Below are 11,498 nucleotides of genomic sequence, written 5' to 3'. Positions count from 1 at the left end.
TTTTCTTTTTGCTTATGTGGTGCTGAGGAATCGAACCCAGGGCCTCAGGCATGCAAGGCAAGCACTCTACCACTGAGCCACCTTCCCAGCCCATACACCTTTTATTTCTAAAAAGAACCATAGATAGCAAAACTACATGACAGTGTTTTGATTTTTCAGTCTTGATATTTCAAAGTGATCCATCATTTATATACCATGGAACTTTTTTTGGTTTTTATTTCTATTTTCCAAGTGATACCCATTAAGAAACTTGAAATGACCATAAATAAATTGCTATTTATTGCTATATGCCATACGTCAGTTTGTGAAAGAGTAACATTAATTTGTTTTGAGCCTGCTTAGTCCTTTTCATTTTCATATACTTTACTGTTCTTAATGACATTTTTTTTTTTTTGATCGTGGGGCTTGAATTTTGGGCCTGGGTGCTGTCCCTGAGCTCTTCAGCTCAAGGTGAGTGTTCTACCACTTGAGCCACAGTGCCACTTCCGGTTTTCAGGTGGTTAAATGGAGATAAGAGTCTCATGGACTTTTCCTGCTCGTGCTGGCTTTGAACCGCAATTTCCTCAATCTCAGCCTACTGAGTTGCTAGGACTACAGGTGTGAGCCACCAGTGCCTGGCCTTAATGACATTTCTATGAATGTGCTCTATAAAGCAGGTATATAAAGGGTCTTCTGTTATTGAATTCATATCTTAAATATTTAGTTTCTATAGAAGTAACAAATTTGGTCATGGAGAAGTGATGCTTCATTCCATCTGCAGGTTATCACAGAGCCAAATGTTGTTCATTTTAGCATTCATTTCTGGGCTCTCACCCAGGAATATACATGGAAGTACTAAATATATAAGAAAACTGTTCAAGGTACAATGGAAAGTATTTTGACATGAATAAGAGTTGGTAGGAAGAGTTTTCAGTGGTATCTCAGTTGATCCCAACGATGAAAAGGTATATTTATATGAGAAGAGGCTCACATATTTCCTATGGAGAAAGTAATTAGCTAAAACAGATGCTTTCTGTGTTCAGGAAGCTTCAAAATTTGATGTTGATGAAACATAGTACACATAAAAGATGAGGTGACAGTATAGCAAGTAATTGAGGCAGAGAAGTTCTGGTCATGAAATAAGATAGTTGCTAGAGAACTCAATAGATCAGTCAGATAATTTAATAGCTACTTAGTAATGTGACTGTGACTGTAGCAATTGATACCTGAAAAGAAGGAAAACTGAAGAAGGTAAGGAAAGAGTATGTCATATTTTCAGAGAAGGAAATAAAAAAAACAACCATTGTAGTAATGTAAGTGAATACAAGATGGAGAGACTAAGGATATAGATAAAAAGGCCTTTGAAATGATGGAGACTGAGAAAACAATGTGGTTTTTGTTGTTGTTTTAGCTTATTTGGGGATGTAGGTGGGGAAAAATAGGTTAAATTTAAACTGTCTGTTGAATGTACATATGTAAATGCCTATTTAAGTCTGAAGCTTAGAGAAGGGGACTGTAGCTGCAAGTGAAGGCCTAGATGTAATCATACAACATGTGAAGAAGTTTAAGATGATGATTTTGTCTTGTTTACCTTTATGCCTGCTAAGTCTAGCACATGAAAACTTAATACATTTTTGCTGATTAAAAGGTAAAACACTGGAAGCTATAAAATTACTTCAGAGTAAAAGCTGAAGGTTGAAGACCTAACTAGAATAAAAACATAGACCAGAAGAAAGGAATTAACAGAAAAGGAGGAGTTATAATTGGTGGAGCAGACTTAACTTTCCTTATTTGGGAAAACAGATACTGGGAAGAGATTGAGCCAGAGAGAATGTAAGTAGTAAGTGGAGTATGTCATACCAAAGATAGAACTAGATGCTAGTCATCTAGTGTGGGAAAGGAAGGGAGCCCAAAAGAAGCAAGGAGGAAGTCCAGGTATGAAACCACAAGATCAGAGTTTGAAGAGGAAGCCTTTGTGGCCAGTGATTGAAAGCAGACATAGGAAGTAAAGCGTTTAGCACAGATTAGTACTTTCTTCCAAAAAAGATGAAAGCATGCCGGAGAACTTTAACCTTCGATTTTCTGAGGCACCTTTAGAACTGATAGGTTGAGATCAAAAGCAAAGATGACAAATCTCTTCAGAAATTGAAGTTAAAACAGATCAAGAAATATTTATGGATAAAAGCAATGAGACGTGGGCTGGGAAGGTGGCTCAGTGGTAGAATGCTTTCTTTGCATGCGGCATGAGGCCCTGGGTTCAATTCTTCAGCACCAAATAAGCAGAAAAGGCCGGAAGTGGCACTGTGATTCAAGTGGTAGAGCGCTAGCCTTGAGCTGAAGGATAGTGTCCAGGCCCAGAGTTCAAGGTCCCTATCCGACCAAAAAGAAAAACCAATAAGATGACCTCTTTTTTTCTGCCTTCTAACTAATCAAGAACAAGGTAATATCAAGTTATTATAGTACAAAACCATGTTTTTCCTTTATCTTCTAGGCTTGTGAGAAGGTTGGCATGCAGATCCCTCGATTCTGCTATCATGAAAGGTTATCTGTTGCTGGAAACTGCCGGATGTGCCTGGTTGAAATTGAGAAGGCTCCCAAGGTACCTGATACCTAGAATTCCACACCATACTGTAGAAGGTAGAAGACTTTAAATCTTGTAGCAAACCATATCAATACTGTTGTAGAGGATATCATCGTCCTGTTTATTTCTGTCTGTGAATTGAGTATTTTTTTTGTGGAATTCATTTCAAAACTGAAAACCATATTTATAGATAGGCTTTCTGAACATATGTGTCATATAATTGTAACAAGTCTAGAAATTAAAGATGATGGGGGGTGTGTATGTGTGCATGCACATGTACACAAGCATTGGTACAAGGACTTGAGCTCAGGGCCTCACACTCTTGTTTAACTCAAGGCTAGTGCTCTACCATTTGAGCCACACCTTCACCTCTAGATTTTTTCTGGTTATTTGGAGATAAGAGTTTCAGATTCAACTGCCTGGTCTGGCTTTGAATTATGATTCTTACATCTCAATCTCCTGAGAGCAGCTAGAATTAACACAGGTATGAGCCACCTATTTTCCTTCCTTCGCTTCCTTCCTTCCTTCCTTCTTTCCTTCCTTCCTTCCTTCCTTCCTTCCTTCCTTCCTCTTTCTCTCTCTCTCTCTCTCTTTCTTTCTCTCTCTCTCTCTTTCTCTCTTTCTTTCTTTCTTTCTTTCTTTCTTTCTTTCTTTCTTTCTTTCTTTCTTTCTTTCTTTCTTTCTTTCTTTCTTTCTTTCTTTCTTTCCTAGGGCTTAAACTCAGGGCCTGGGCATTGTCTCTGAGCATCTTTTGATCAAGGCTAGTGTTCTACCACTTGAGCCACAGCTCCATTTTTAACTTGTTTTGGAGATAAGAGTCTCACATACTTTCCAGCTCAGCCAGCATTGAACTGTTGTCCTCTGATCCCAATCTTCTGAGTAGCAAGGATTACAGACATGGTGTAACAGCACATTTCTTTGTTTTTGTTTTTTACCAGTCCTAGAGCTTGAACATCAGGCCTGAGCACTGGCCCTAAGCTTCCTTGTTCAAGGCTTGTGCTGTACCACTTGAGCCACAGCTTCACTTTTGGTTTTTTAGTGGTTAATCGGAGATAAAAGTCTTATGTATTTTCCTGTCCTGGCAGGCTTTGAACTGTGATCCTCAGATCTTAACCTTCTCAGTAGCTAGGATTATAGATGAAGCACAATTTTTTAATGTTCTGTTTTAGAGCAGAGTGAGAAATTGTATTGACTGTCTTTGTTGTGTTACGATAATTAAATATCAGAGAGATTATTTTATAAACTAACTGACATGTGTAGCTGGCCTCTGTTGAGGGCCTCAGTCTTCATGAAAGTCCACTTTTATGAGAACTTTTTTTTTTGTGCCAGATCTGGGGCTTAAACTCAGGGCCTGGGCATTGTCCCTGAGCTTTTTATTATTATTATTATTATGAAAATGCCATACAGAGGGGTTACAATTACATGGGCAAGAGTCTCTGAGCTTCTTTTGCTCAAGGTTAGCATTCTACCACTTGAGCCACAGTGCCCCTTCTGACTTTTTCTGTGTATGTGGTACTGAGGAATTGAAGCGAGAGCTTCATCCATGCTAGGAAAGCACTCTACATTCCCAACTCTTTTTTTTTTTTGGGGGGGGGGGGAGGGTTGGTCGTGGGGCTTGAACTTACTCCTACAGACCTAACTGCTCTGAGAAATCAGAATTAATTTTTATAGTCCAGTTAACCTTTCATTAGACCCTATCTCTTAAAAGTCCCATCCCTCCATCTTTCAATGTTATTAGATGGATATGGACTTTCCAACACATGGATCTTTGGGGGATAGGCCATAATGAAAACATAGCAATGTCTTATTTGTTTGTTAGAGGAATGTTGAAAGGTCAGATTAGCACATTATGATTATGGAAACTTAAAAAATTCTTTTTTTTAATTTTTTTTATTTTTTGGGTCAGGTTGTGAGGCCTGAACTCTGGGCCTGGGTACTGTCCCTCAGCTCTTTAGCTCAAGGCTAGGGCTCTACCACTTGAGCCCACAGTGCCACTCCCAGCTTTTTTCTTTTTTTTTTTGTTGGTCGTGGGGCTTGAACTCTGGGCCTGGGCGCTGTCCCTCAGCTCTTCAGCTCAAGGCAAGCGCTCTACCACTTGAGCTACAGCGCCACTTCCGGTTTTCTGGTGGTTTATTGGAGATAGGAGTCTCACGGCCTCTCCTGCCCAGGCTGGCTTTGAACCACAATCCTCAGATCTCAGCCTCCTGAGTAGCTAGGATTACAGGCATGAGCCACCAGCGCCCGGCTCCGGCTTTTTTCTTATGTAGTGCTGAGGAATCGAACCCAGGGCCTCAGGCAAGCACTCTACCACTGAACTACCTTCCCAGCCCTGGAAGCTTAAAAAATTCTAAAAAAAAAATACTTTCTGCTTTTTTAAAGTATGTATAATTTAATGCTTTTATGTAATTTAATGCTTTGCACACTAGTTTGCTTATATTTACAAGTTTGCTTATAAATACAAGTTTTTGTTTTTCCCCTTGAAATTCTAGGTTGTAGCTGCTTGTGCTATGCCAGTAATGAAAGGTTGGAATATCCTGACAAACTCAGAAAAAACTAAGAAAGCCAGGTATTTACTAATGTAGTTGATTTTCTTTCTTGCTATTTTTTTTCTCAGTATTAAAGATTGAATCTTAGGCTTTTTACATGTTTGACAGGCACTCCTGTTGCTTGAGCTCTACTCCCAGACCTTTAGTTTTTATTTCATGTTTGAGATAGGGTCTTTTTACCTTTGTCTAAGCTAGCCTAGAAAAACTCAACAATCCTGCTTCCACTTCTGGAGCTGGAATTAAAGGACTGTGCCACCATGTCTGTATGTAGCAGACCTTCTTAGCATGATGTTTAGAAGTATCTTACAGTTGTGGAGTTTAGTGTCAAACTAGAAAGAAGTTGCTTTACTTATTTATTTGGGGGAAGGGTTGATTGTGGGGCTTGAACTCAGGGCCTGGGTGCTGTCTCTGAGCCTCTTTGTGTTCAAGTCTAGCTAGCACTCTATCATTTGAGCCACAGTGCCACTTCCAGTTTTTGAGTGTTTAATTGGCGATAATAGTCTCACAGGGACTTTGTGCCAGGACTGGCTTGGAATTGTGATCCTCAACTCAGCCTCTTGAGTAGCAAGGATTACAAGTTTGAGTCACCAGCTGCCTGGCTGATGTGCTTTACTCCTTTTGTTGTTGGTGGTGGTGGTCATGGGGCTTGAACTCTGGGCTTGGGTACTGTCCCTCAGCCCTTCAGCTTAAGGTGAGCACTCTACCACTTGAGCCACAGGGCCACTTCTGGTTTCTGGTGGTTAACTGGAGATAAGAGTCTTATAGACTTTACTGCCTGGGCTGGCTTTGAACCGTGATCCTCATATCTCAGCCTCCTGAGTAGCTAGGATTACAGGCGTGTGCCATGGGCGCCTGGCTGCTTTCCTTTTAAGAGCAGCAAAAAGTACACAGCAGAATGGTCAATTGAGAGACATTTTGGTATTCAGTTTGATACGGGATCACCATTAAAATCCCTTAATTTACTCAACTAGTGATGAAGCTCCTAGAATTTCAGCCTGAGCAGAATTGTTTCAGTTACATATTACCAGCTGCTGTGACTGGTTATTATTAACTTTTTATGTTATGATACTGATAGTCAAACCCAGGGATTTGTGCATATTAGTCATGCACTGAGCTTCTCTTCATTTTCATTTTGAATTAGTATGAAGATTTTCAGCAGTTTTTTTGGTTTATGTGTGTGCACACTTGTGTGTGTGTTGATGTGTGCCATAATGACTTCTAACAATATATAATTACCAAAGTTGCTAAGCCAGTGGTGTATGCCTATAATCAGTTACTCAGGAGGCTGAAATCTGAGATTCACAGTTGAAGCCAGCAGGCAGGAAAGTCAAAGAGACTCTTTACTCCACTTTAACCAGCCAAAAATACTGGAAGTGGAGGTGTGACTCATGTAATCGAGTGTCAGATGTGAACTAAACCGCTAAGGACCAATGCCCAACACCTGAGTTCAAACTCAGTGGCACACATCAACACACACACAAGTGTGCACACACATAAACCAAAAAAACTGCTGAAAATCTTCATACTAATTCAAAATGAAAATGAAGAGAAGCTCAGTGCATGACTAATATGCACAAATCCCTGGGTTTGACTATCAGTATCATAACATAAAAAGTTAATAATAACCAGTCACAGCAGCTGGTAATATGTAACTGAAACAATTCTGCTCAGGCTGAAATTCTAGGTTTAAACAGCACCCCTTGTACAACAAATAAAAAAATAAACTATTTCAGGGCGGAGGTATAGCTCAATGGTAGAGCACTTTCCTAGCATGCAGTGGCCTTGGGCTTGATCCTCAACACTGAAAAAATCATAGTTTCCTAGAATCTATACTATTTTATTCTTTTTTTTTGGTTTTGTTTTGTTTTTTGTCGGTCGTGGGGCTTGAACTCTGGACCTGGGCGCTGTCCCTCAGCTCTTCAGCTCAAGGCGAGCGCTCTACCACTTGAGCTACAGCACCACTTCCAGTTTTCTAGTGGTTTATTGGAGATAGGAGTCTCACAGTCTCTTCTGCCGGGGCTGGCTTTGAACCGTGATCCTCAGATCTCAGCCTCCTGAATAGCTAGGATTACAGGCGTGAGCCACCGGCGCCCGGCTATACTATTTTATTCTTAACCTTATAAACATTTTCTACATTGTACTCTTAGTCCTACTTGAATGATATATTGCCATTTCTATAACAAATATAAAGCTAATAGTAACTCTAATAAAGTATCTGTGAAGTTTTTTTTTTAATCGTTTTTTTTTTTGTCCGTCATGGAGTTTGAACTCTGGGCCTGAGCACTGTCCCTCAGCTCTTCAGCTCAAGGCTAGTGCTCTACCACTTGAGCTACAGCACCACTTCCGTTTTTTTCTAGTGGTTTATTGAAGACAAGAGTTTCATGGTCTTTCCTGCCCGGGCTGGCTTTGAACCACAATCGTCAGATCTCAGCCTCCTTAGTAGCTAGGATTACAGGCATGAGCCACCAGTGCCCGGCTTACTGTGAAGATTATTTAAATAGCCTATATAAATAAAGTTTTTTGAGTGATAGGTATTTGTATCATTTTATATTATTATATATTATATATATTACAATTTTTCATACAGAGAAGGTGTGATGGAGTTCTTACTAGCAAATCATCCTTTGGACTGTCCTATTTGTGACCAGGGTGGAGAATGTGATCTGCAGGTATCTGATAGACCTTTGTAAATCTTTTTGATTTTCTTGTTTTAATTTCATTAGCAGCAGTAGATTTAACTATTTCCTAATCTACTTAAGGACCAGTCCATGATGTTTGGAAGTGATCGAAGCCGGTTTTTAGAGGGGAAACGTGCAGTAGAAGACAAGAACATCGGGCCATTGGTAAAGACCATTATGACTAGGTGCATTCAGTGTACCCGGTGCATCAGGTACTTTTTGTCCTTCTGTCTTCCAGAATATTATGGGGACCTTACTAGCCCTAAAATTTAGTGAATAACACATCTGGGAAGAATGACAAGTTTAGTAGAAGAATGAACTGTTTTTAATGGATTGTTGGGGCGGGGGTGGGAGTGTAGGGGTGGAGTTGTTCACTTTTAGTATAAACTTTCAGTTTGATTTTTAAATTAATAATCTATAAACATTCTGTGATAACTTGCCAAGCTTATACATATGGTTTGTACAATTTTCTGTTTGTATATTATACCTTAAATTAATAGCAAAAATTCAAGGACTATTCTTGCCATTGAAAATAACTAATGCCTTTTTAGAGTTTCAAAGTTCATTATCCTTATGACTAGGAAATAACTTTGCTAGACCCAACCATTTGATGATAAATGTTTATATTCTAGGTTTGCGAGTGAGATTGCAGGAGTAGATGATTTGGGAACAACAGGCAGAGGAAATGAAATGCAAGTTGGAACATACGTAGAGAAGATGTTTATGTCTGAATTATCTGGGAATGTTATTGATATCTGCCCCGTGGGTGCCCTAACCTCTAAGCCCTATGCCTTTACTGCCCGACCTTGGGAAACAAGGTATTTATCTTTCATTTTGGGTCAGCTTGTTTTTTTTTAATTTTGACTGCTATTCAAAAGGTTCTGTGTCATTGTCTTCCTAAATTTTAATTGGTTTGATCTGTAAACATTCTTTTATTTGAAGATAAGTAATTAGATTAAAGGATAGGATGAACTTGTACAAATAAATTGTAGTTTTCTAGGATACTATGTTTAAGTACCTAACCACTTTTTTTTAACCTGTTCTAAGGAGTAAAAAAAGTCTTGATGAGCCAGGCGCCGGTGGCTCATACCTGTAATCCTAATTACTCAGGAGGCTGAGATCTGAGGATCTCGATTCAAAGCCAGCCTGGGCAGGAAAGTCTGTGAGACTCTTATGGCCAATAAACCACTAGAAAACAAGAAGTGGCACTGTGGCTCTAGTCTTAGAGTGCTCGCCTGGAGCTGAAGAGCACAGAGACAGCGCCCAAGCCCAGAGTTCAAGCCCCACGACCAAAAAAAAAAAAGTCTTGATCCTTTTATAGTCTCTACTGTGAAGTTTCAACTGGCTGTTACACTTTATTTAACTAGTTCCCCTTTTTTGTATGTGAGTTTGTTGGTTGTGAGGCTTGAACTTGGGGTGTGGGCACTGTCTCTGAGCTCTTTTGCTCCAGGCTAGTGCTCTACCACTTTGAGCTACACCTCCACTACTGGTTTTCTGGTGATTAATTGGAGATAAGAGTTTCACAGACTTTCCTGTCTTTTGGGGCTGGCTTTGAACTGTGATCACCAGAACTCAGCCTCTTGAGTACCTAGGATTACAGGCGTGAGCCACCTGTATCCTGCTGTGGCAATTTCATTGTCAACATAAATAACAAACTGGGTGCTGGTCACTTGCCCCTGTAATCCTAGCTATTCAGGAGGCTGAGATTTGAGGATCGAGGTTCAAAGCCTGCCTGGGAAGGAAAGTCTTTGAGACTTAACTCCAATTATCTCCGGAAGTGGAGTTGTGGCTCAAAGCAATAGAGCATTACCCTTGAGCAGAAAAGCTCAGAAACAGTACCCAGGGCCTGAGTTCAAGCCCCATAACTGACACCCACCCCCCAAAAAAATCGTCCCATATTTAATTCCTTCAATTTGATCTCTGTCAGAAAAATAGTTTTAAAGGTTATACCACATTAAGAATTTAGGTGATAAGCCGGGCGCTGGTGGCTCATGCCTGTAATCCTAGCTACTCAGGAGGCTGAGATCTGAGGATTGCGGTTCAAAGCCAGCCGGGCAGGAAAGACCGTGAGACTCCTATCTCCAATAAACCACTAGAAAACCGAAGTGGCGCTGTAGCTCAAGTGGTAGAGTGCTCGCCTTGAGCTGAAGAGCTGAGGGACAGCGCCCAGGTCCAGAGTTCAAGCCCCACGACCGACAAAAAAAAAAAGAATTTAGGTGATGATTTACAATATGAAGATTTTTAGTACTATTTTTCTGAAATTGAGAATAAGAATTGTTAATCTTTTTTTATAAATCAGCTATTAGAAACTTTATTTTCACAACATAGTATGTGTGTATATTTTTTCAGAAAGACAGAATCCATTGATGTAATGGATGCAATTGGAAGTAATATTATAGTGAGCACGAGAACTGGAGAGGTGATGAGGATTTTGCCACGGATGCATGAGGACATCAATGAAGAATGGATCTCTGATAAAACCCGGTATTGTTTTACTGAACTTTTGCATTTGATGAGAAATCATTATATAATAATTTTTATAATTTTTCATTTGCAAATTAGTTAATGAAAATAATACTATGGAAGTCTGAGAGATTTATTCATTTTATTATTGCCAGTACTGGGGCTTGAACTCCAGGTTTTGTACTCTGGGATGACTTTCTTGCTTATGGCTGGCAGTCAAACCTTGAACCATACTTCCAGACTTGCATTATGCTTGCTAATTGGAAATAGACTTTCGGAGACTTTTCTGTGCAGGCTGGCTTCAAAATGTGATGCTGTAGGTCTTAGCCTCCTGAATAGCTGCGATTAAAGGTATAAGCCACTAGCACTGGCTAAGTCTGAGATTTTATATACAAATGGGAAAAAACAATTCTGGATCGATCTATTGCTAGTTTTCATATTAAATTGGATATAAAGAATTTTCCTCCCATCTAGCGAATTTAAAGTAGAGTAATTTACGTTAAATATAGGAATTTGCACAACATAATCTCAATAAAGTAGCAGTACTCAAGTTCTATGATTTTCAGCTATGTCTTTTGGTTTTGGGAGATATTTTTTTGGTAGTTCTTAGGTTTCAACACAGGAGCTCACACTTACTAAGCAATACTCTCTATCACTTGAACTACCCTGCCAGTCCTTTTATGTTGGTTATTTTTGCAATAGGTCTTACTTTATGACCTGGACTGCAGTCTTCCTGTTTTTTCTTTCACCATGGGTGGGATATAGAGGTGTTTTTGTTTGTGTCTGCGCATGCGCACTGCTTTTTTGGGTGGTGTTTGTTATTGTTGTTGTTCGTGGTCACAAGAGTCTGATTCCCTTTATCTTACTTCTTAGATGCTTTTTTTTTTTTTGTCAGTTGTGGGTGGGCTTGAACTCTGGATCTCTTCAGCTCAAGGCAAGCACTCTGACCGCTTGAGCCACAGCACTGCTTCCGGCTTTTTTCTGCTGATGTTGAGGACTCAAACTCAGGGCCTCATGCATGGGAGGCAAGCACTCTACCATTGAGCCACCTTCCCAGCCCCTATCTCATTTCTTAAGTAATAGAATTGTGAGCTTGAGCCACTGTGCCTCCTGATCATATCTTTTTGTTGTTGTTGTAAGTTTTAAGATTACTCAGATTAGAAATTTAAGAAACTTTTTTTTTTTTTTTGTATTTGTGAACATACTGTACAGAGGTGATAGGAAATGCTCTTATCACTCAAGATGCACCCC

At 39.7% G+C, this 11,498-nt stretch overlaps 1 protein-coding gene across 1 annotated transcript in view; it reads left to right on the top strand.

Moving 5' to 3' along the window:
• Ndufs1 (NADH dehydrogenase (ubiquinone) Fe-S protein 1, 75kDa (NADH-coenzyme Q reductase)) overlaps nt 1–11,498 on the top strand; it is a 33,257-nt gene that overhangs the window by 3,304 nt on the left and 18,455 nt on the right. Inside the window, 6 exon segments of the mRNA XM_013009267.1 lie at nt 2,471–2,578; nt 5,050–5,126; nt 7,694–7,775; nt 7,866–7,996; nt 8,417–8,602; nt 10,134–10,268. Of these exon segments, the coding sequence (XP_012864721.1) occupies nt 2,471–2,578; nt 5,050–5,126; nt 7,694–7,775; nt 7,866–7,996; nt 8,417–8,602; nt 10,134–10,268 (719 nt within the window).

Source organism: Dipodomys ordii, unplaced genomic scaffold (assembly GCF_000151885.1).
Source record: "Dipodomys ordii isolate 6190 unplaced genomic scaffold, Dord_2.0 Scaffold1, whole genome shotgun sequence".
Classification (NCBI taxonomy): Eukaryota; Metazoa; Chordata; class Mammalia; order Rodentia; family Heteromyidae; genus Dipodomys; species Dipodomys ordii.
Note: the sequence above shows the minus strand (reverse complement) of the source record. Positions and strands in the feature narration are given on the sequence as shown.